This window comes from Anthonomus grandis, chromosome 6 (genome assembly GCF_022605725.1).
Source record: "Anthonomus grandis grandis chromosome 6, icAntGran1.3, whole genome shotgun sequence".
Lineage (NCBI taxonomy): Eukaryota > Metazoa > Arthropoda > Insecta > Coleoptera > Curculionidae > Anthonomus > Anthonomus grandis.
In genome coordinates this window covers 34,164,322-34,188,397 of record NC_065551.1, presented here as the reverse complement: position 1 = coordinate 34,188,397, position 24,076 = coordinate 34,164,322, and the positions used below count along the sequence as shown (strand labels likewise).

Genomic DNA, 24,076 nt, shown 5'->3' with positions numbered 1-24,076 from the left:
GCGACTCGCACGAAAAGTAGAGACAGACAGACATTCACTAGAGACACTCAAGGTAATGTTAAGGTCACGTCTTACAAGAAAGAAATGCAACGACTTGCACGAGAGGTACAGCGACAGACATGCACAAGACAGTTAAGATTACGTGAAGGTCACATCGAACGCGCGAGGTTAAGTCAATGTCATGTCGCATAAAAAAGAAATGCAGGGACTCGCACAAGATGTGCAGAAACAGACATGCACAAGAGAAAGATAGTCGAGGTCACGTCGCACAAGAATAAAATGCAGCAACTCGCACTAGAGGCAGACATGTCCAAAAGAATCAAGGTCAAGTCAAGGTTACGTCGAACAAAAGAAGAATGCAGCAAGTCACACGAGAGATACAGAGACAGATAAAGTCAAGGACAATAAGTCTAGCAATTCCCAAGCCATATGAAAAGCGTGGATTGTTTACTTATATTGCCTTTTTCGGGTATTCTTTCCCAAGGAAAGGATTTTAAAACAAAACACCAATTTATTTATATACTGCATATATATATTCAACATATAAACCATGTACAAAAAAATCTTAATCCGCTAACTATGTTCAATAGAAAAAATCTCTTAATAAACTACCTAACGATAAAATGGCAATCGCTTTACTTAACACCTAAACTTATTGTCCGTTTTACACATTGATATGTCTTATGTTCTTACAATTTTAATTAGTTCCTCTATATACTACAGTTTTTGTACAACACATTTACAAATAATAATTAAGTACAATTTAATTCACAACAAACATTAATAATCAAAATAATACAATATAACAAAGACAAATTTGGGTATTTTTTTATACCGTCATAAATCTAAACGAGTTACTTATTTTATTGGGTATTACGTCACTTATATCTCAAATATTGAAAAGACGAAGAAAATAGACTTCTTCACGTATTTTAAAGAAATATGAACTTGAATCTTTAACGATAACTTTCGTTATATTTAATTTAAGTTCAATAAGTTTTATATACAATAATTTATTTGATTTTTTTTATATACCTAGGAGCTGAGGTTTAATTTATCGATCTCAATACAAATACCTAATTTGAACCAACGTTTTGGTAGTTATGTCTAGTAATTTGTCAAGCCATTAGTCAACCGTTAATTAGTGTGTTCTTTTTTTGGGAGCCAGTACTGCAAACCTTCTTTAGAACACATTGCCCAGAACAAAAATTCCCTAGACACACATTCTTATTCGATAAGGCCTCTTCTTTATTCCCTTATCTAAACAGTTCGCGCGTTGACTATTATTATTTCCCCCTTGACAGCTGAAGTTTTCTGACAGTACTGCCAACCTTTTTGTGGAAAAGAACAGAAATTCCTTAGATATACATGTCGGCTTCAGATACTTTTATATGTGAGAATATATTCCGTGCTAGATTCGAAACTCAATAAGGCCCTCTTCATGAAATCGTCACCCGAGCCATTAGCCTTATTTATTCGACATTATGGGACACTTTATGTTGACGATTTATGGATGCGGAGTGTTTGTGTTAGTTTTAAGTAAGAGTTTTGCTATTAAAAAGAAAAAGGACATTCGAATTCTAGACATTATTTCTGGAGAGAAATTTGTTCTGTTTTATTTTAAGATTTTTCGTTTTATTAAATCATAATTTAATTACAACTCGGTGTTTTCTTACATCAGAAGTGGGATCGGCTTACTAAAAGTACCACTTATTGTTTTCGTGGACGGCTTTAAATCAGTAAAATAAAAAAATTAATCGCGTCTTGTGGATAAGAATTATGGAAGGATTCGCGAAAATTTTAACCGACTCTCTAAAAGCGCTTAGAGATGAAAACAAAAGTGCTGTGTCGACGTTCCGACGGTGCGGTAACGAATTGGAAAAATTGGGTAAAACTTTTAAGTGGTCTAATCATGAGTTACTTGCCAGAGGTTCGAGTGGGTTGGCTGGAGAATAAAGAACTGGCTGTCGACTTGGAAGCCATTACAGTTAACCTGGGAGGACTTTAGGACTGAGTTATGCAGTTTTTATCCGGCCAAGAGAAATCTAAGCGAAAAGTTGCGAAGAGCCTGTTTGTACACCAGCAATGACGCTAACTCCTACTGCGAGTATGCCAGAAAAAAATTATTCTTTTAAATTCTCTAGATTTTAATCTAACTGATAGTCAGTTATTAGAAATTGTCATTGGTGATATCAAAGACATTCATGTCACAACCGCCGCTTTTAATAGCAACCTAGACTCAGTTAGTGGATTACTAATGCTTTTAAGTGATTATAATAAATCTAGCCCTGGTAATTTTTCTGATAAAAGAAGCCAAAAAAGAAGTTTTCCTTTTCATTTTAAAAATCTTAAAATAAAACAGAACAAATTTCTCTCCAGAAATAATGCGTCGCAGACGCTGTCTAGAATTCGAATGTCCCTTTTCTTTTTAATGGCAAAACTCTTACTTAAAACTAACACAAACACTCCGCATCCATAAATCGTCATCATAAAGTGTCCCATAATGTCGAATAAATAAGGCTAATGGCTCGGGTGACGACGATTTCATGAAGAGGGCCTTATTGAGTTTCAAAACTAGCTGGTCTGGCACGGAATATATTCTCACATATATAATTTTAAGTTAAAATAGGGTACAAATCTGTTTACATTAGTTGTTAAGAACCAGGCGACAGCGGTATTGCCACAAAGGTGATAAAATTTAGTTTGTGAGTGTCTTGGCTTAAAAAATTGAATATTCGACTTTTGAACGGGTATGTAACATGATCCGATATTTAGAAAAATAAATATTGGAGAGGGTGAAACGTAGCCGGGAATGAATAGAGCATTGAAGGGATTTTGGATTATAAAAAAGGCAGTTTTTATATAGAACTGAGCGAGAGCGGAAACTGGCTACGGATCGCTAGTTCTTACCTTTTCGGGTCGGTATTTAATTGTTTTCTTTATTTTTATTTTTTTCTTGTGTAAGATAAGTTTTATTTGCGTATACGAGGTCTGGCTATTAAATAACGAGACTGCGTGCCTAGAGGTGGGGAAAAAAACGAGTGAGTAGTGCGTTGGGTATCTAGATATCTTGCCTATGCACGTACCAAAACACGTTTTCGTCACTATTAAGAGTATTCGTGCAGTAGCGGTTTGAAACGAACGTGGTTTTTTTTTCGTATCGAAAAACAAGAGCCACGCATCAATCTTAAATTTCCCGTTAAATTGAAAAAACTCCGACAGAGTGCTATAAATTGTTGCAAGAGGCCTATGGGGAAAATTCTCTCTCTCGTGCGCGTGTTTTCGAGTGGTGTAAGCGCTTTAGTGCGGACCCAGAGAGCACTGAAGATGACTAGCGCTCAGGTCGCCCTGTCACTGTTTCAACGTCTTGGAAACAGTGACCAAAATCAACCAAATCGTGCGTGCAGAGCGTCGAATGAGCACCCGGATGATTGCCGAGGCTGTAAACTGTTAGAAAAATCGGGGAATTGCACATGTCAAAAGTCTGTGCGAACTTGGTGCCAAAAAACCTGACTCCTGACCAAAAGCTCTCGCGTCAACAGGTCTGCTCAGATTTCCTTGAAAGGTCAGAAGAAGATCCCGGACTGATGAAAAACATTATTACTTGCGACGAAACGTGGATTTTTCAATACGATGTTGAAACCAAGCGGCAATCGATGCATTGCAAGACGCCTGAATCAAAAAAGCAAGGATGTCCAAATCAAAATTTAAGGCAATGTTGATCATTTTTTTCGACATTAACGGTATCGTGATGACTGAATGGTTTCCAGAGGGTCAGACTGTCAACCTATTTGTCAGTTTTGGCAACACTGCGAGAACGAGTTCGTAAAAAACGGCCGTGGCCGAGTTGTGGAAAAATAACTCGTGGATTTTGCACCAGGACAACGCACCTGCCCATAACGCGCGATCTGTGAAGCAGTATTTGGCCGGTAAGCGCACTCCAGTGCTCGAACACGCGCCGTATTCGCCAGATTTGGCCCCGTGCGACTATTTTTTGTTTCCGAAGATAAAATCTGCTTTGAAAGGGACCCGATTTGAGTCGATGGAAGCGGTAAGCAAAAAACGGCAGTGCTCCCAAAGGCCCTCACCAGAGAAGACTTCCCGCACTGCTTCGATCAATGGAAAAAACGTACGGAAAGATGTGTGACGAGGGGAGAGGAGTATATTGAAAGGGAGCATTCGAATATATAATAATTTCGTAATAAGTCTCGTTATTTAATAGCCAGACCTCGTAGTCTATTTGATAAGTTGTTTTGACGCAATATAGCCCGAGTGTTTAAAAAGTGATAAACTTATTACATTATTTATACACAAAATGGCGTCTGAAAGAATCATTGAGGAGTTTCCGATATACATATCCTTTTTCACAGCAGACGGTGGCAGCTGACGTTTGTCATTGAAGCAGATCCAGGTTTGCCAATTCAAATTCCCTAAGTCGAAAATTAATGTTCTAAAGATGGCAATGAATTAACAGAAACTTTCACTTTTTTTAAAACTGATGAGCATACATGAAAATAGAAAACGTTCCTGCCTAAACGGTTGGAAATTTTAAGCAAGTGAGAAAAACTCTTAAATTGATGCTTCATTTCTTAGGCACTTAATATTGACACCTTTTAGTGTATAGAAACAACAATAGCGAGAGTGTGAGATATTTCCTAAATTGATTATTACTATAAGTGACGTAATCCGCAATCAAATAAGTAACTCATTATGAATTCGTCACAACAATACAGATTTTTACATAAACCTAAATGTTAGGCACCGATTCGGGCAAACACCCCTGCCAGGATGTCAATATTATAATAAATCCAATATGGCAAAATTAAACATAACTTTCCGCGTCCGTATAAGAGAGCAGCTGCTGGTAAGGGTGGGGCGGCGGCGGTGACCGGTAATTGGGCGGCATGTGGACCCTTTGGGGCGGCAACCGTTTAGGCGGCACCGGAGGTCGCTCTTCCGACGGACGGAAATGTCTTGGAGGTGGTGAACACAAACTAAAATAAAGAAAACCGTATTTAAGTTCACGTGTCGTTAGTTCTAAATTGGTAAGAGATTTACGTTTATACGGGCTGTTGACAAAAGGTGCGACAAACTTCAGATGCATGGAAAAATAATGACAGTTTGCTATATAAACGTATGTCCGCAAATGCCCAGTTTTCCAAGATACGGGAAGTTTTTCTTAAAAATTGACGATTTATTTATTGCCTGAAACCGGTCGAGATATGCAAATGAAACTTGGAGGGTTTTAAGAGGTAGTTATCGCGCATACGGGTAATGATCTCAATTTTTTTAAAGGAAAAAATGGTACGCCACTGAGATATTTTAAATTAAAAATAATTTTTGAATTCCTCGTTCAATTTGTGACAAAACACCTCTCTCATCTTTTTTTCGTATGTGTCGCCGTTTTTATGCAAAAAAAAACATCTTGACGCGTATTTTTCATATTTTTTATTTTTGTATGTAGTAAATGGTTTAGGTGTAACCGTGTCACGTTTTTATAGTAGAATAGCAAGAAACTTATGTTTAAACCCTAACGTTTTGTTACATAAAAATGAAGTAAAACTCACTTTTCATTCGATGCCCTGTAATAAGCGTCGTCTTCTTCGGCCGAAGAACCGATATTGTCCATGATACGGGGTCTGGCCGGTTGCCGGGCCCAGTCCGACCGGTAGAAGTTGCCGGTGTAATAATTCAATCCGGGACTGTCTCGATCATCTTCAGACAATGTCAGTCCGGAGTCCCTGCTGAGCGATTTCTGATCCTTGCTCAGTTCCACCGATGAGTCTAAAGATAGACCAAGGGCTGAAATTGAGAAATAGATCAATCATTTGGCACGTTTATTTTATTGGTAGTTAAACATTATCTAAAAGGGAGGCTATAGAAAATGTTTAAATTTTCCAGAAAGTTCCTATTTATTGGCATAAATTTAATTTATTGGAGTAATTCGCGGAGCATGGACCATATACGTTATCCTAAATATATGTCCTTTTTTATGTCTTTTATTAGTAGAATTGTTTAATTGCACTTTATCCAAATGGTGAAAACACATTTTTACCGGCAGATTCGATATTGTTCCAACAGGATGGCGCCCACCCACACTATTCGAGAACAGTACGAGATTATTTTACCAACATTTTCCCAAATAGTGTCTTTATTAAGAATAATAACACTATTACATTATGAAATCTTAAAGGGCGAATACAAGCTTGTTTAGTCACCAAACGTAATAAATAAATATATAAATATAAATATATAAATACGTCCTCCTATACATATAATTATTACTACAATACACTAAAAGTTGAACAATTAATTTCATAATGTAAAACTGTAACCTTAGTCTAACTGGAAAAAAAACTAACATTTTGATGAAACCACAACACATTCTTTATATTTTTTCGGAAAATTGAGATAGAATTAGAGATATGAAAATAATAATAAAAATTATTATATAATAACACAGCTATGAACGAAAAACTTCTATGAAATAATGCAGTAGTATGTTGTGGCATAGTAAACTTGTTTCTAACTCTCAAAGAGCGCTGATGGGTCTCATCCCTAAATATTCATTTAGATCTTAAATATAAAGGCAAGTTTGTATTTAAACAAATTGTCGACATTCAGCCAATTCAACTGTTGTATCTTTGATGAAATGTGGTCAAATTTATTGAGTCCATAAATAAATTTACAGTAGTTATTTCGCATTCTTTGAAACCTCATTTTTTCAACCTGAGTAAGACATGGGTAAAAGAGAGTTAAACCGTAAGTCAATTTTGATAAAACATATGTTTTACATAATTTTTTACGCACTTTAAAGTTCAAAATATGTTTGTTTGCGTATAAAACGTTTAAACTTACATAAATATGTCCTTCTACTCAGTGTTGAAATATGATTCTCAAACCTAAGGCTTGTGTCATATACAATTCCCAAATTTTTTGCTGTGTTCGAGTAGACAAGCTGCTAATTCTCCACCATTAAGTTGAGGCTTGATGTAAAGAGCAAGATCTTGGTTTTATCAGTATTTAATTTCAGTCCATGCTTTCTACTATACTGACAAATGTTGAATAAGTCACTATTTATTTCATTTTCGGCATCATTATAATGTTTAGGGTTAAAGGTGTATAACAATTATGCGTCATCGGCATAAGACTGTATTTGAGAGTATCTAGTTGTTTTATTCATATCAAAGGTGTATAATAGAATATAAAGTAAAGTCCAGTGCAACGATATATTAGAATGGTCACCCGTCAAAACACCAGCATTCCACCTGCCAAACAATGTCATCCACCTTCTATTTACATTGTTTGAGAAGTAAAATGCTGGTGTTTTGACGGGTGACCATTCTAATATATCGTTGCACTGGACTTTAACAGAGGTCCCAAAATGGACTCCTGTGGGACTCCAGATTTTACAGTGCCCATTTGCCGATATTCCCACCTGTGCACGTACAACCTGCTGCCTACCACATAAATACGATTTAAAAAAGGCAAACCACTCTATCCGAAAATCCAAAATACTTTAATTTAGCACACATACGATTATGATCAACATGAGTAAGACTAGTATAGTAGCCGGCTTTTTATCCATGGCTGAAATTATTGAATCATTTAAGTTCATTAAAGTGCTTGCCGTACTAAAACCGGGACGAAAACCTGACTGAGTGTAAGAAAACATTTGTCTGTACACCACTTTCTCAAGAAGTTTACTCATAGATGGATTGAATGGCCAGCAAGGTCGCCAGATTTAACCCTATTGGATTTTTATCTGTGAGGTTATCTAAACTCTAAAGTTTATTTTGATAAACCTGAAAGAATTAGAGTCGAAATACAACAAATCCGGCCTCAAAAAATAAGTAAACTATTACAAGAATTTGAATATCGACTTGGCTATTGTCAGGAAGTTAAAGGTCAACAGTTTCAAGATTTATTTTAATTTTTTTGTTTTGTTTCTTTTTTATTAACTCTTCTAAAAATTCATGGTTATTTATAAAAAATTTAATCGCCAATTTCTTAATAAATATTGAGGTTAGGTATAGGACATGGTATACAAAATATACTTAAAATTTTATACAGAATTAAAAAATTAAATAAAAAATGGGTGTCGAACACACCCCGGAATTTTAAATGAATTTGTTCCAACTTGCGTATAAGTTATTAATGATTACAATGTCTTATCCCTATTTTACTAAACACATTGATTAAGTAAACAATTTATTACTTAGCATTGGCGCTATGAATTTGACGATGCTTAAACTTAGATCGTAATGTAGGCTTCACTGTACAAATGTAGTTGTATTTTTTGTAAATAAAGATTCATTCATAAAAAGCAAAGAATATGGGTATAACTTTAGACCGGTTGATACTAAAAGCCCCATCAGTCTTTTAACCTTCATATCTGGAGTAAAGTCGTCTTAGTGCTATGCGTCAAAATGTAACTATCCTGAGTTAATTTATTTTTCGTTATTATTTCTTATCCGATTTTGTTCGGGCTATAAAATAAATGTTTAGGCGCTAAACCGAATTATTTCGTGCGCTTGATACCATCATTTCCAAGAATTTTATTAAGTGTTTCTATTGATCTTGGGTGCCACATGATCCTGATTTTATCGTCGTTGTTTACTCGTTTGTTAGATTTTTGTTTAGTATTGGGTTTTTGCATAGAACGGGTGTTAAAATGTCGTCGAGCGATTCTGACGTTGAAAATTATAGTTTGGACCAATCGGAGTCAAGTGAGGAAGAAAAAGTTCAAAGTGTTGGACACGTGTTCGTCTTTAACATGAGTCAGCGAGGCTGCAGAGACCCGGAAGTACGAATAATAAATAACTAGATAAGGATTGGAATAAGAGAGCTTGGCGGGGATTTTGGTTTTTAGTTAATCGTTCGGGTCGAAGGGATTTAGTCGATATCATAACCTTTTTATAATTAAGGATTTTGTTTAAAAAGTATCTATAATTTTGTTTGAAAATAGATTTAAGTTTGAACCCCAAAAGACTTTCATTAAAAGCACGGTCTACTCCTACAAAAGTATAAAATAATAGTCCTGCAGCATGCCCTCCAAGATTTCAATTTACTGGCCAATCGTCTTTGAACTTCAACATTATTGACAATGAAAATCCACTGGAATTTTTCAACTTGTTTTTTTGATAATGAGCTTGTTAGCAGAATTGTTTTGGAAACAAACCGGTATGCCAGTCAGACTCGGAGAATTTTTCGGCGTCTAAGAACCAGAGATGAATGGAAACCAACAACTTGTGATGAAATAAGAGTGTTTTTCACAATAAATATGATGCAGTCTCTCATAAAAAAAAACGGATTTATCGCTTTACTGGTCCAAGAAGTCTATAATAGCCACTCGCATGTTTGCTAAGGTAATGGCATATAAACGTTTTTGTCAAATTAAAAAACTTTTGCTTTTTTCTAATAACGAAAACTATGATGCTAATACACATCCGTGTCCTAAATTGAATAAAATTTGGGATATTTTTACCTACCTAAATGAAAAAATAAGACACTATATTCATTAGAAAGGGACGTTACCATAGACGAGAGCTTATTATTGTATAAAGGCAGATGGATCCAGTATATTCCAAAGACGAGCCAGATTTGGGACACTTTTATATGTAAGGGCACAAAATTTGACGAGTCATACGATAATTTACCTAATTCTACTAAAATTGTAATGACTCTTATGAAGCCTTTACTCATGAAAGGACATTGCCTTACTACAAATAATTTTTATACTTCACCTGAATTAGCCGACATCTTGATAGCGTCAAAAACAGATACTTATGGAACACTTAGGTGTAATAGGAAGGATCTACCACAAGACATGAAAGAAAAAAATTGAAGCTATAGCATTTCAACGGGAGAAAGTGCTAGTCATGAAATGAAAGGATAAAAGGGAAGTAGCTGTTTTATATACAATTGCGCAATGAACACCAAGAAAAAGCAAGGAAAAGAACTTCAAGAACCTGTAGCAATAGATGACTATAATGGAACAATGGGTGGAGACTATCCAATTACTCGAAAACGTGGTAAAAAATATAACAAAAAAAATATTTTTTCACCTCCTCGAACATGCTGTATGGAATAGTTTCGTGTTGTATAAAAAAAAAGGTGGACTCAAAACGCATCTCCAATTTAGAATGGATCTTATATCTAAAATGTTCATTCAGTTAAAACTCATTGTAAGGGACGTCCATCAGCACTTCCCAATCCCCTAAGATTCACAGAACGTCATTTTCCTGATTATATACTTGCTACAGATAAAAAGCAAAATCCAACACGAGTGTGTCAAGTATGCAGCCGAAAAAAAGACGCAAATGGCAAAAAAATACGAAAAGAATCAAGATATTGGTGTGCAGATTGTGAAGTTGGCTTATGTGTGGTACCATGCTTCAAACTATATCATACTAAGACAGACTTTTAGAAAAATTGTATTTTATTATTTTTGTAATTAATTTTTCCAATTTTTTAGTTAACATCATATCGTCGACAATATTCTCAAACCTCGTAAGTCAATTTTGGTTCAAATTCGTTTCTTTACAGCAAACCAATCCTCATATGTTTCTACGTTATATTACCGAACCTCACATAAAAATAAAAATATTTTAACCTTCATAATACAAACAATCCAAACCTCATATATGAACATTCGCGTGCTAGAGGCGGTTTTCGCGCGCTTTAAAACGATATTCTTAGACCTCGTATGTCCGTTTGTTTACATTTAAAAAATACGTTTATAATTGCGTTGTTCTTAGTAGTCTCAGTTGTTACGTGCTAAACTTTAAAATAAATTGTGCTAACATGTCTGGAAAAGGATTAAGAATGTTAGCACTCGTTCGAAATAATCAACAAAGTGAACTGTATTATTTTTTTTGTACTGGTAGTACTTAGTACTGCAACAAAAACTAATATAATAATTGAATGTCCTGAAGATATTGCTCATGAGCTTGGCATCACAGTCGATGATGGCGAACCAAAATCAAACCAAGCAGAGCCTTCCACCTCAACTGGGAAAAATACTCAGCATTTCGACAATATCCTTAAAGATTCTGATAGTTTTTGTGGTCAAAATCAGCATGCAAATAATAATTCTGATGATGAAAATTCTTCACACTCTAATGAGAGTTATGAATCTGACATGCCTTATGAGCCATCCAGTGATAAAAATGGCTCAAGCACTGACGACGAAGTTTTCATAAATGACGAAAACAGACAAGAAGCTGCAAATCTTGCAATTCCCAAAGAAAAGCAAAAGCGAAAGAGTTCTTTACAGGGTCAAAGTGACTGCTCATTATGGCAAAAAATATAAATATTGCTAAAAGAAGAAAAGGAGAAGAGTACCAAGGTAGGCAGTTAAGTGAAGGGAAAACGATTCCAGTATTAAAGAAAAAAACACAGCTTGGTGAAGCTTGTTCTCGCGCGTCGTGTTTCAAGACTCAAAATAGAAACTGTAAACAGTTTACTCACGAGGATCGTTTAAAAATATTTAATAACTTTTGGGACAACATGGATTGGGGCCAAAAAAAAGTATTTGTTTCAGGACTAATAGATGTTTGTCCACCAAAATCAAGAAAAAATGATCAGCAAAAAAATCTGTTACTTTAGTTTATCTTGAAGTATAATGGATCAAACCTTACTATTGAATACAAATTGAAAATGACAGATATTTGGCAGCCTATACCTCAAAGACCAGGGACATTTTTAACTAGAAAGCCTGCGGATTTATATACCACTGCTCCTGGAATTCAAAAGGACAAGTATGACCACTTGCAAGAGCTAACCAAAGTTCTTAAAGCAGACTACCATCTGTTTTACAAAAATTGAAATTATTATTAATTTATAAATATTATAAGTTTTTGTTAAATATTTCACAAAGTTTGTAAGTTTCAAAATAAAATGCCTTGATTACTTGTTTTCTTTTTTTAGTTCCCTCACAAACCTCGTAAGTATAACTAATTTATAATATTCAAACCTCGTAAGTCATATTTTTCTATATAATTCGGTAATATTAGTCCAAAAACAAAAAATGTATACCATATCATTTTTATAAACAAAATAAATACAGTATATAATCAGTATATTTTTGTTTTACTTAACACATTGTAAATAATACCGTTTTTGAGCTCCCCTGAAAAGTTCCTGTTTCATACTCGAGGTTTGAGAATATTGTCGACGATATGCAAATCCTAATGAATGAATTACACGTTTATTTTATTTCAAAAATTACTTTTAGTGAGTCGGCATCTTTTTGTATTTTTGTGATTGCTTTTGTTCGTAAACGTATCAGTTTTGTTTTTTATTTATCCTAAATTAACTATGTTACAATTTACTGCCAAATTTGTACTTATATGAGACCTCATTTACATTTTTTATGGTTATCCGAAAAAACTCGGGATAATACTAGCACTAATTTTTCTGGTAAAAAAACTATTAAAAAAAAACTGTTTATAAATTCGACCATAAAATTAATCTAAAATTTATTTTAAGCCATAAAAAATGATTTTTTTTTAACAGGTTTTGTATTTTTAATTTGATTAGTTAAGCGGTTAATATAAAGTAGGTACTTGTCACTTAAATGATACTTACAATGTAAGCTGTCAGACTCTTCGGCGCCGCTATCGTTCGCCACCTCGCCCAACAGCGAAACCACCTGGGAACCGAACAGCGCTTGACAGTTATTGATCAAAGTCTCGATCAGGGTCGGTAGGGTCCTCAAGGGGGCGCTCTGCGAGGACTCCCATAGCATACTCGGACCCACGCAAACACCTAAAAACGATAAAAATATTATAAAAAAACCGCAACATTTTCAAGTTAATTCCTTAAAGTTGCAATTAATTAAAAAACGGAAATCTTCCTCAAACCAATAAGACTCACCCAAGTTCAATGGGGACATCAAATTGTTCCTGGACTTCTTCGCGATATTATATAGCACACAAATAACGTATCTGAGGAGCATATGGTTTTCTCTCGGTAAATTGCTTAGAAGTCTCCTGAGAAGATCTAAGCGGCCGCTCGTAGCGGCGTTAAGCCATTCTTGCACGTTTCCCGCTAATAAAGGTTCCGGTAAGCTACGCAGGAAATCTTTTAACAGAGCACCGAGCAGCAAGGCCGGAGTGTTTAGGATTTCTTCGCATATGGTGGCACCTGAAACCCAACAAGTTTTTAATTAATTCCTGTTCAGTTCTAAGAAATAATTCAATGATTAATTGCAAAAAAGGCCCTTAAAAGTTTTCTTGGGAATACAACCGTTTAGGAGCGATTGGGTAGTTTCTAAATAAATTGAAAAAATCTTGGTAAGAGTTAAATGCTTTACAAGAATCTTAATATTATGAAAATCCATGCAACCATTTTTGTGATTTTGGTTTTATTAGAAACCAAATGATGGGTTTATTTACCAAAAAGGTCCTCGTAAATACTACAGTTTTGGATTTATTAAGCAGTTTTTCAATAAATTGTCAGAATCTTGATACATTTAAAGGATTTACAAAAATCTTATTAAACAATTTTTCAATGAATTGAAAAAATTCCTGATACAATAAAATGCTTTAAAAAAATGTTAATATGGTCAAAACTCCTGTACTAATTTAGATAGAATCAGTTCTGAGTTGATTACTCTTACAAATTCCGTCGTAAATAAAACCGTTTTGGGGTTATGGAGCAGTTTTTCCACGAACTGAAAAAATCTTGAAACAGTCAAAGGCTTTACATATTTTAGAACATGTAACCATGTAACAATTTTAGTGATTTCAATTTCATATAAAAACTAATGAGATTCTTTACCAAAAAGATCCTTACAAGTTTCCTAAATAAACCCGTTTTGGAGTTTTTTCATAAACTTAAAAGATCTTGCTACAGTCACATGCTTTGCAAAGATCTAAACATTTTGAAAAACCATGCAACGATTTTATTGATTTCCTAAAAAATCTGATGAATTTCTTTACCAAAAAAGCTCCTACAGCATTCCTCGTAAACCGAACCCTTTCCAAGTTATTAAACAGTTTTTCAATAAATTGGAAAAATTCCTGACACAATCAAATGCTTTACAAAAATATTAGTATTGTCAAAACTCCTGTACTAATTTAAATAAAATCAGTTGTGAATTGATTAAAAAGTAGTTATAAAGAGAATTTGTTGATACCTTTAAAACATATTTCAATTTAAGTTGCAGTGCTGGAGTTTTTCCAGATACTTTAAACGACACAATAATTCTACCAATATTCAAACAAGATGGCAAAAAATCCACTGGCAACTACAGACTGATAGCACTTACAAGTACACTGTGTCCCATTTTGGATGAGACTGCAGGGTATTTCTGTCATTTTTTAAGATAGAGCTTTGCGGTTTTCGCGACCCTGTATCACTTTTTTGTAAAACTTTTAAAGCCACCAACAGAAATATTCTAACTACTTTTGTTCCTGAAATACAGGGTGAAAACGAAAATGTTCACTTTTGGAGATGTTATTAGAATTATTATTATATATATTATAATTATTTCTATTTCTCAGGCCCTGTATAAGATAGAATAAAAATGAAAACTGTTTTTATGAAAATTTTTACATTAAAATATCTATTATAACTAAAAATATATCGGACCAGGTTTAACATTAAAAACTAATTAGTAATTACAAGAATCAAATTAGAAAATTAATTACAAAAACCAAAAAAAAAACAACAAATATAAATTTAATAAAACTGTTCAAACTGCTGTCCATTTTGTCTTATACAAAAACCACATACAGTCTGTATTCGTCTTAAGGCATTTAAAATTATAAAGGGTTGCCTTTGTAAGTATATGAATGCTTCTTCAGTTGTCGCTCGGAGTTCATTTATATTATTATGCCGATTTGCATAAATTTTATTTTTTAAGTACGACCATACAAAAAAGTCCAAAACACTTAAGTCCGGTGACCTCGGGGGCCATCTGATTGGCCCGTGTGTGCCAATCCAACGTCTATCAAAATGGGCACTTAAATATTCTCTAACTATGTCCTCCAGCAACTCTGGCAAATTATTTTGCAATATATTTAGATATCGTTGGGCAGTTAAGCTACCCTCAAAAATTGTATATACAATTTTAGTGCCCAATACAAAACAGGAAACACTAAAACCAAATCGGCCTTGTTGCTGTCGTTCAAAAGTAATATGTTGGTTTTCTTGATACCAATGTCTGGTATTTTGCCTATTAAATATGCCACTACTGCTTATATGGGATTCGTCAGACCATATTACCTTTTTTACAAAATCCGGATCTTCATTAGTTTTGGTTAAAAACCAATTAGAAAATTCCAGTCGTTTAAACGGATCGTCAGGATGCAATTCTTGAATAATATTTATCTTATACGGTTTAAATTTATGCTTTTTTAAAATTTTTTGCACTTTTGTTTTGGAAACTCCTATCTCTTCCTCTATCTTTCTACAGGAAATTTGGGGTCTTGCTTCCACACACGCTAAAACATTAATTTCGCCAGCTTCATTTCTATCAACATGGGGTTGCCTAGGTTTTGAATAGCAGGCATAATTTAAAAGATTAGATTTTAACCGGAATACCGTAGCCCGAGATGGCTGACGTCTTTCTGGAAACCTAATAAGATCTTTTTTATTTTTTGAATTTTGTAACAAAATAAAATAAGCTAGAGCTTTACCTATTTAAATATAATTGCTGCGCCGCTTCGACATTTTTGTTAGAAAGGTTTAAACATTTTATAATATCATACTTTTCAAAATTTTGGAATTCCATATTTTCACCGTCAGCCATCATTATTGATATGTATTGAGTCTGTTTGTGACTTAGTTTCCATGAATGCAATAAACAAAACATTTTTTTATGCATGTGTCAAAGAATTCATGGCCTACTATTAAAAACAAAAATAAATATGGATTTTTCTGATTTTTGAAGCTAAAATTTACTAAAGAATAGGTTGTGATACATCAATGTATTCAGAAAAAAAAATGCAAAAATTTGACGTTTAAATATACAGGGTGTTCTATTTAAAAACCCAAGTTTGTGCCCAATCTTGAAAACAGTGCATTGGGAAAAAAATTAAATACGCCACTGACTTTTATGTAAAAATATCTATTATAAGCAGTTTTCATTTTTATTCTATCTTATACAAGGCCTGAGAAATAATAACATCTCCAAAAGTGAACATTTTCGTTTTCACCCTGTATTTCAGGAACAAAAGTAGTTAGAATATTTCTGTTTGTGGCTTTAAAAGTTTTACAAAAAAGTGATACAGGGTCGCGAAAACCGCAAAGCTCTATCTTAAAAAATGACAGAGATACCCTGCAGTCTCATCCAAAATGGGACACAGTGTACAATTAGTAAAATTGTAGAAAAATGTTTATTTAACTTGATTCAGTACTTGGGAAAAAAAAGTTACTAAACATAAACCAGTTTGGCTTCAAACTCCAGCACTGAAAACGCTCTTTGTCGAATTACAATTAAAAGATTTAGACAAGGGCAGAAAGTTGAATTTTTCTAGATCTAAGAAAAGCATTTGACACTGTGGCCCACTAAACTCTGCTAGAACATCTGGAACACATAGGAGTTAGAAATGTGCCTAACAACTTTATCAAATCATACTTAAGCACTAGAAAAAGCAAGCACCATAATATCAGTTTAGAAAAAGTAGTTTATTAAATATTAACGAAATATACATAAAAGCGGTAATTCGATTTATGCTGAAATCCAATTACTTTAAGAAGAAATTGAGTCATTTAAAAAACACAATAAATGCTGCACAACAAAAAATAGCTCTTCAAAATCCCAAGCATGCTCTCTGTCAGAATCATATTTGTTGTGTGGGATCAAATATATTTAATGATCTGCCAATTAATATCAAAACCAATCAATATTTTAAAGTAAAAAAAAGAAAAAAATAATAATTTAATTTATAGGTACAGCGGTGGCCAAAAGTATGGAAACTTTAAACTTTTTCAAAAAATGCAGAAAATATCGCAATGTGAAAACTCTCAAAAATATAAATAAACAAGCTTATCAGCAAATAAAGAAATTCCAACGTAGGTAAAGCAAAAAAATGTTGTTTATTAGTTATGATGAAAGAGGAGTTATTTCTCTGTGGCCAAATGTATGGAAACCTTTAATAAAATCATAATAATTGTTTACTACAAGCTGTTTAACGGTACGATTTTGTTTGAGTGGAGACAGGCATCATGCCTAAGTGTAAATACTTTGTTAAATAAAAAAAGATAAAAAAATAAATAATTAAGGAATTAATCAAAATAATTAATCAATAAAAATTTATTATTTTAATATCGCTTTAATTATACTTGGATTAAAAAAAAAATAGGATTATTAGATTATAGAATTATTGGATTAAAAGAATTAAAGTTGAATGGAGGGATGGGTAATAACAGGGAGGAAAAAGGAGAGTAAAGGTATGGGAAGTGAGGGTTAGAAAATGGGTACAAGGGAACCAATGGAAGGAGGGAGACTTACTATAGACTATAGAGACAGCTCAGGGAATCTTCTCAAAGGGAAGCCGACTAGCACTAACCACTTTGGTAGAGTGGCGTGGATTCAACAAGAGTTCATATAAAATATAAGCGCCACCTGTTTTATCCCAGATGGATAAGAAAATCCCGATGACCAAGAAAACAGGGAAATTACTAAAAGCACTATACCTATAAACCTGAAAGAAAATCTCACAAGGAAGAACAGACAGTTTTAAGTGAATCTATATTAAAAGAAAAATTAATAATCAAACTTATTATTCTAAGAACAAGTTATGTTGCCCTTCCTAAATATAGTATTTATATCAAGACTAAAATCTTATATTATGTTGTTTGGGGCTAAAAGTTCGCATGAGTACCTTCGAAATAGGCCTATTTATCCAGTTTACAAGATCTATACGGTCTATTTCAATAAAATAACTAATATGTACCTAGTTATTATGAAACTATTCAAAACAATGGTGTGGTAGTAAAATCTAATGATGAGAGTGGTAACAATGTAATTTTGAGGTTAGTATTTAATCTAATATACTACAGTAAAGTTAATGAATGTTGACAGGACTTTGGTTTACTGGTTAGGTTGTTTTACTGACTGCATGGTTCACTAAACGTCACAAACATTGATCAAACCTGGCTCCAAAAGGGCTGCATGATTGCGATGGGGGACCTGGGTGGATCGGTTTAACAGTGAATGTCAATGTAGATGTTGTGGACGTTATTGGAGTAGATGAGTGGAGATTTCTACCTCTTATAATAGTGGATAAAGACCATACTGGGGGATAAAAAAAAAAGCCTGAAAGTGGAAGAATACCCAGATTGAGGAATCGCCAATAGAGTAAGTAGATATAAGCATTGATGGTTAAACTTAACGGTATGCGTGAGTCTACTTATATAAAATTACATGTGTAATATGTAGATTATCATAAACCAAGATGCCAAATGAAAATATTAGGACTTACCAATGGAATTGGCCTTTTCTCGGGAACACAAAACTGGAAACTTAAACAAAAAACCTTGAAAAAGTTGGGATTTAACTTCACCACTTATAATCCTGCACTATTGCAGTATGGCATTTAGTATCCACAAACTAAAATACCCAAAAGGTGAGTTTTCAATTTTTCATTGGAGTAAAATGGGCAAAAATACCAAGAAACAACCTTCTTCAAAGGCTTGTTCTTCAAGACTCCTAGAGGTCAAAGATTTTCGCGCCAGAAATGGTTTTAGCAGGGATATGGGAGAATGAGCTGGGATCTTATTGGCTAGGATATGACTTCTGACATTAGTTAAATCAAAACAATTAAAAAAAAATTAATGTTATGATTAATAATTTGAGTTTCATCATAAGGGTTGAAAATTATTGATATCAAAAATAGAATTAATACTGAAATGATAACTGTTTATTTTATTAATTTTAGCACCAGAATAACTTAGAAATTGCCTCTTAAAGTTTTATAATCGAGCTATGCTTTCGCTAACATTTTAGATTCATTTTATTTTCTTATTCTTTATGTATCTGACGAAAATAAACTGTAACAACTTATCTAGTGATTTAAAAAGTAAAATAGTTGAACTATACCAGAAGGGTTACAAACAAATTGAAATAAGTAAAAATTTAAACATTTTAAAAGGCACTGTTTTAAAAATAATTAAAATATTTGAAGAGAGAGGAAATGTTTCGGTAGCCCACAAGCAAGGAAGACCAAGAAAGTTGTCTAAAAGGGCTATGAAGGTAATGAAAAGAATATCGATGAACGACCCAAAGAAAACTTGTATAGATATTGCTGGAGAAATGAGTGAAATGGGGATTTCTGTGTCTGCTCGCACGGTGAGAAGAAGGCTAAATGAAGTGGGGCTTTTTGGAAGAGTTGCTGTAAAAAAACCACTAATATCAAAGAAAAATAGAAAGGATCACTTGAAATTTGCATGAGATCATCTTACCTGGTCTCACCAAAATTGGAATACTGTATTGTTTAGTGACGAAAGTATGTTTCAATTATTTGGGAGTGACGGGAGACGTTATGTCCGGCGACCAAAAGGTACAAGGTACAGCCACATGGTGGTGGAAGCGTAATGGTGTGGGGTTGTTTTTCCCGATCAGGTGTTGGCCCCCTGGTTAAAATTGATGGAATAATGGACCGTTTTCTATACAAAGACACATTGGAGAACAACATGTTGCCTTATGCTGAGGAGGAAATGCCATTGAGATGGTTGTTTCAGCAAGACAACGACCCTAAACACAAGTCCCAATTTGTGAAAAACTGGTTAAATGAACAGAGCATTGCTTTAATGGATTGGCCTTCACAGTCCCCGGATCTGAATCCCATAGAAAATTTATGGGATCATTTAGACAGGAAGATTCGAAACCATTTGATTTCAAACAAGGCTCAACTGTGGGAAATACTGCAAACTGAGTGGGCTGCCATTTCCAGTGAAGACTGCGCAAGACTTGTCGATTTTATGCCACGAAGATGTAGAGAAGTAATAAATTCGGAGGGATATGTCACAAAATATTAGCAGATTTTGATTTAGATGTAATTTATATAAATAACTTTCTTCAGTTTCCATACTTTTGGCCACCACTGTATATGTTACTATGACTGTAAACGATTGTAATGATCTAAAGGGAACTACACAAAGTCTCGGTCTCAAAAGTATTTATTAATTCTAACAGTAGGTTACACGTGTTTCGCTCATATTAAGAGCATCATCAGACCTAAAAAATGAAAAACAAAGAAACTAAATACAATAACAACCTTTAACAAGTTAGATAAAATTGGTACCTTAAAAATCGACTACAAACAGTACATGCTTTACGGTCACATTATACACACACACACTAAATTCTTAAGTTTGTAAAAAACCAAAACAATTAAATTAAAATTGATGAAATAGAAAAATATAAAATGTATTGTATTTAGTTTCTTTGTTTTTAATTTTTTAGGTCTGATGATGCTTTTAATATGAGCGAAACACGTGTAACCTACTGTTAGAATTAATAAATACTTTTGAGACCGAGACTTTGTGTAGTTCCCTTTTGACTATTGATTGAATCTAGGTCTCTTTGAGAAAATGGACGATTTCCTTCAACGATTGTAATGTTATTGATAATAAATTTATTATATAAAAAAAAAATCATTGATATTTTTTGTAGTACCTTGTGAATCAACTTTTTCCTTTAATTCCCTCAAAGCCCTGGCGGCGGCGCACCTTCGAAAAATGCCCTGCGTATGCGGCCCTTTTTGGAATAAAACCTGAAGGCAAGTGAGAATTACCGGAGGCAGACAGTTGTTCGGACATAACTTGGAAAGTTGCACTCCGAATATTCGTCCGGCACTCGATTTTCTAAAGAGTTGCTTTAGGGGGTCCCTTCTGGAAATAACGCAAATATTTTTAATTAACTAAACTAACCAAATAAATTTAAGTTCACTTACTTTCTGGGACTTGGCTTGGTAACGTTAATAACGGGCCTGAGTTCAAAGACAACGTCGCAAGGTATCGTGCTTCTATTGCAATGGTTCAGGTCGAAACCCTCCTCCGCACTGGTCGATTGTCTCATTCTGGCAAACTGAATCGAATGAGGTCTCTCACAACCTGTAATAATAACGATCAAGAACCCGCGATATGTTAAATTAAATAATACTCTTTACCTATTAAGGGACAAGGTGCGTTATCTCTGTCTCTAGTATACAAAGTGTACGAAGTTTCGCACGTCCTGGTATCTTCTATTGCCCACCGTTTTATGTCTGTACAAGTGGTATCTGGTCTTACGCAGAACGTTTTTGACCATTCGGTGCTGCTTAATGGGTCTCTGTAAACCACCTGGAAGTAAAAAGTTATTAATTACAATCAGAGGAGTTTAAGGTTAGTCCAATATAGTACTATGAATGCTCTGAAATATTTGGGAACCTTCAGGGAATAGTCTCAATTTGATCCTAGCTGGAATATTTTATGGAATAAGAAAATATTCCAATCTAAGGGCTCCTAAGTAATATAATTTATTTATTATTAACATACTCTACAGAGTTATGCACTCCAAATGGCACAAATAAGTATACTAAGCTTAAAAAAAAACAATAAGCCTAAAGCTAGACATAACTATGAATTAGGAAGTCTTTTATATTCCACCTTCCAATTCATGAGGATAATAAATCAACGTGTGTGTAATTTTGGTTATAATTTCTAGCAAACCGTTCAAAAAAGCAAATGAAACCATAATTGTTCGATGTGGAATTTCTCGATGTGTGAAGTTGCATAGGGAATGTCTCCATATGGAAATCGGTATTTGTATAATAAAAACTTAGCAAACCTATTCTGCACACTCTCGATCCTATGTTGCTGATACTAATACGCTGCTGACCATATTATACTGTCCATGAAGGGTCTGACTAAAGAGTTGTAAATGGCTTGAGTATCGTAAATATGTTTACTTGTCGTGCGTAGAAATCCCAACATTCTACAACCCCTTCAGCACAATGTTGTCAATGTGTAATTAAAATTCAGCTCAGGATCGAACAACACACCTAAATCCATATGATAATCATAAATAACCTGTTGCCTTAGATAGATTACACTTAGATACATTTAAGGGCAAACGATTTTCTTTACACCATGTATTTAATCTTGAAAGATCCTCCTTACACAGTCGTCATTGCTGTTAACGCGACAAAAAAGTTTTAAATCATCGGCATATAAAAAAACATTTACAAACTTTAAACGCTGATACTACAGAATTGAAAAACAAAAAGAAGAGAACTGGACCAAGGTAAGAACCTTGTCGCACACCTGATAAGACGTTGATTTCTCTTTGAAACTGCTCTACACAGTTTAACACATTGACTTCTGCTGTCCAGGTATGAAGCGATCCAGGCTAGATATGCTCCTGTTAAACCCATACCTGTAACTTTGCCAAAAGAAGCTCATGAGAAACAGAGTCAAAAGCCTTTGAGATATCAGTATATATTGCATCGACTTCCAGTCCTGATTCAATGTTTTCCACTATATAACTTTGATAGATGGACAGAGGAAAAAACCATTTTGTTCCACTGCAAGGGCGTTCCTGTATGTTTCGAAGATTTCGTCTGTTACTATTAATTCGAAAATTTTTCCAAATATTGAAAGAAGTGAAATCCCTCTGTAATTCTTTATATAGGTTTCAGAACCAAATATATATATGAGAAAGAATATCGATTTCTTCCAAATAAGCGGAAATGTCGCTGTATTATATTCTTTGCAAAGGCTCAGTAATCACTTCGGCGCACTTCTTGAGAAATAGTAGAGGGATTCGATCTGGGCCAGGACTCTTAATAACATCAAGGTTTTGGAAGACTTCATCGTTGGTAAAAGAATGAGAGGATAAAGTATCAATGAATTCCTCACATAGAGCAGCATAGTTACTCTCCCTGTGGTTCACATAACAACTCTCCAAATGGTCTGCAAAGCTGTTAACAATATCTACTGGACCATCTATTATTTTTTTCGTTATACTCCAGAGGCCCAGGCATTCCTTGGTTTTTCTTTAGGGTATTTACATATGACCAGAAGTATTTAATATTCGTTGGGATACAGTTCTCAGTATTTGACACAAAAATCAGATAACAGATGACAATTAAATATTTTGCTGCTCTTCTGAGCTCAGAGTATTATTGGTAATCTTCCTGCAATCCTGTAACTTTTGTTTTTGGCGTTGATAAGCTTTTTCAGTTCTGGACTATACCATTTTGGATATTTGCTACATGTTTGCATTACAGATCACCTCGTAGAAACTTTGAACAAGAATATTGACATCCTCCACATCCAAAACTCCCTGCCGGTCAACATGTCCCAAAAATTCAACTGTTCGTCCGTAATATCCGAATCCCTGAACACGAATACCGTAACGTTTTCGTTAGCAGTAAGTTTGGATGTTTCGGAAAAAGAAAAATCTATCAAAAGAGGTTGGTGGTAAGCATCTACTTTACTAATTGGATCAGTGCTGCTCTGAACAAATATTTTGTCAAATCAGTCACAAAAAATTAAGTCAAGTATTTTCCCAAAAGGAATTGATGAATGTTGTTTACTTGGTTTAGTTCCAGGAAATATATATTAGTTAGTAGTAAATCTGCGGCTGAACTGCAAATATTCTGGGGGAAAAAGCATTTATCCTGATTTTCCCATACTGTAATTGGTAGATTAAAATCTTCAAATATAAAAAAAAATTGGCATGTATTTAGCATACATGTTTAACAGTATCTACAAACAATTGGAACAGCTTCAGAACTCACTTTCGGTGGCATTCAGTTTCATTTTTAGCACGTACCTGAACCCATATATACTTTCAAAAACCGCCGGTCTAAGATTTGAGATATCCTTACAAAAAAACCTGATTAAGTCCTTAACTCATGACCACATTTTTACTTCGAAGCCTCTATATTAGTGTAAATAAAAATTTGCTAGTTTTTGCGGTACAAAAGACGTTCATATATGAAATTCTTCAATAAGAAACGCTCTTCTTTCGACTAAAACTCTTTTAAGGATATTCATATTATTTTATGCAAATACTCCAAAAAATCAAATTCAAAATTTGTTCAATAAATATACAGGTTAGCAGAAAAATTATTTG

At 34.1% G+C, this 24,076-nt stretch overlaps 1 protein-coding gene across 2 annotated transcripts in view; it reads right to left on the bottom strand.

Annotated features, from left to right (window-relative positions):
- Positions 1-510: 510 nt before the first annotated feature.
- Positions 511-24,076, bottom strand: part of LOC126736988 (rho GTPase-activating protein 20-like) — a 200,992-nt gene continuing 177,426 nt past the window's right edge. For both annotated transcript variants that reach the window (XM_050441645.1, XM_050441646.1), the window contains 7 exons: positions 21,126-21,297; positions 20,910-21,069; positions 20,633-20,847; positions 12,880-13,149; positions 12,592-12,771; positions 5,568-5,802; positions 511-4,994 (listed from right to left, as the gene is read on the bottom strand). In XM_050441645.1, coding sequence (XP_050297602.1) covers positions 4,823-4,994; positions 5,568-5,802; positions 12,592-12,771; positions 12,880-13,149; positions 20,633-20,847; positions 20,910-21,069; positions 21,126-21,297 — 1,404 coding nt within the window. In that variant the 3' untranslated portion in view covers positions 511-4,822. The remainder of the gene's footprint in view (positions 4,995-5,567; positions 5,803-12,591; positions 12,772-12,879; positions 13,150-20,632; positions 20,848-20,909; positions 21,070-21,125; positions 21,298-24,076) is intronic.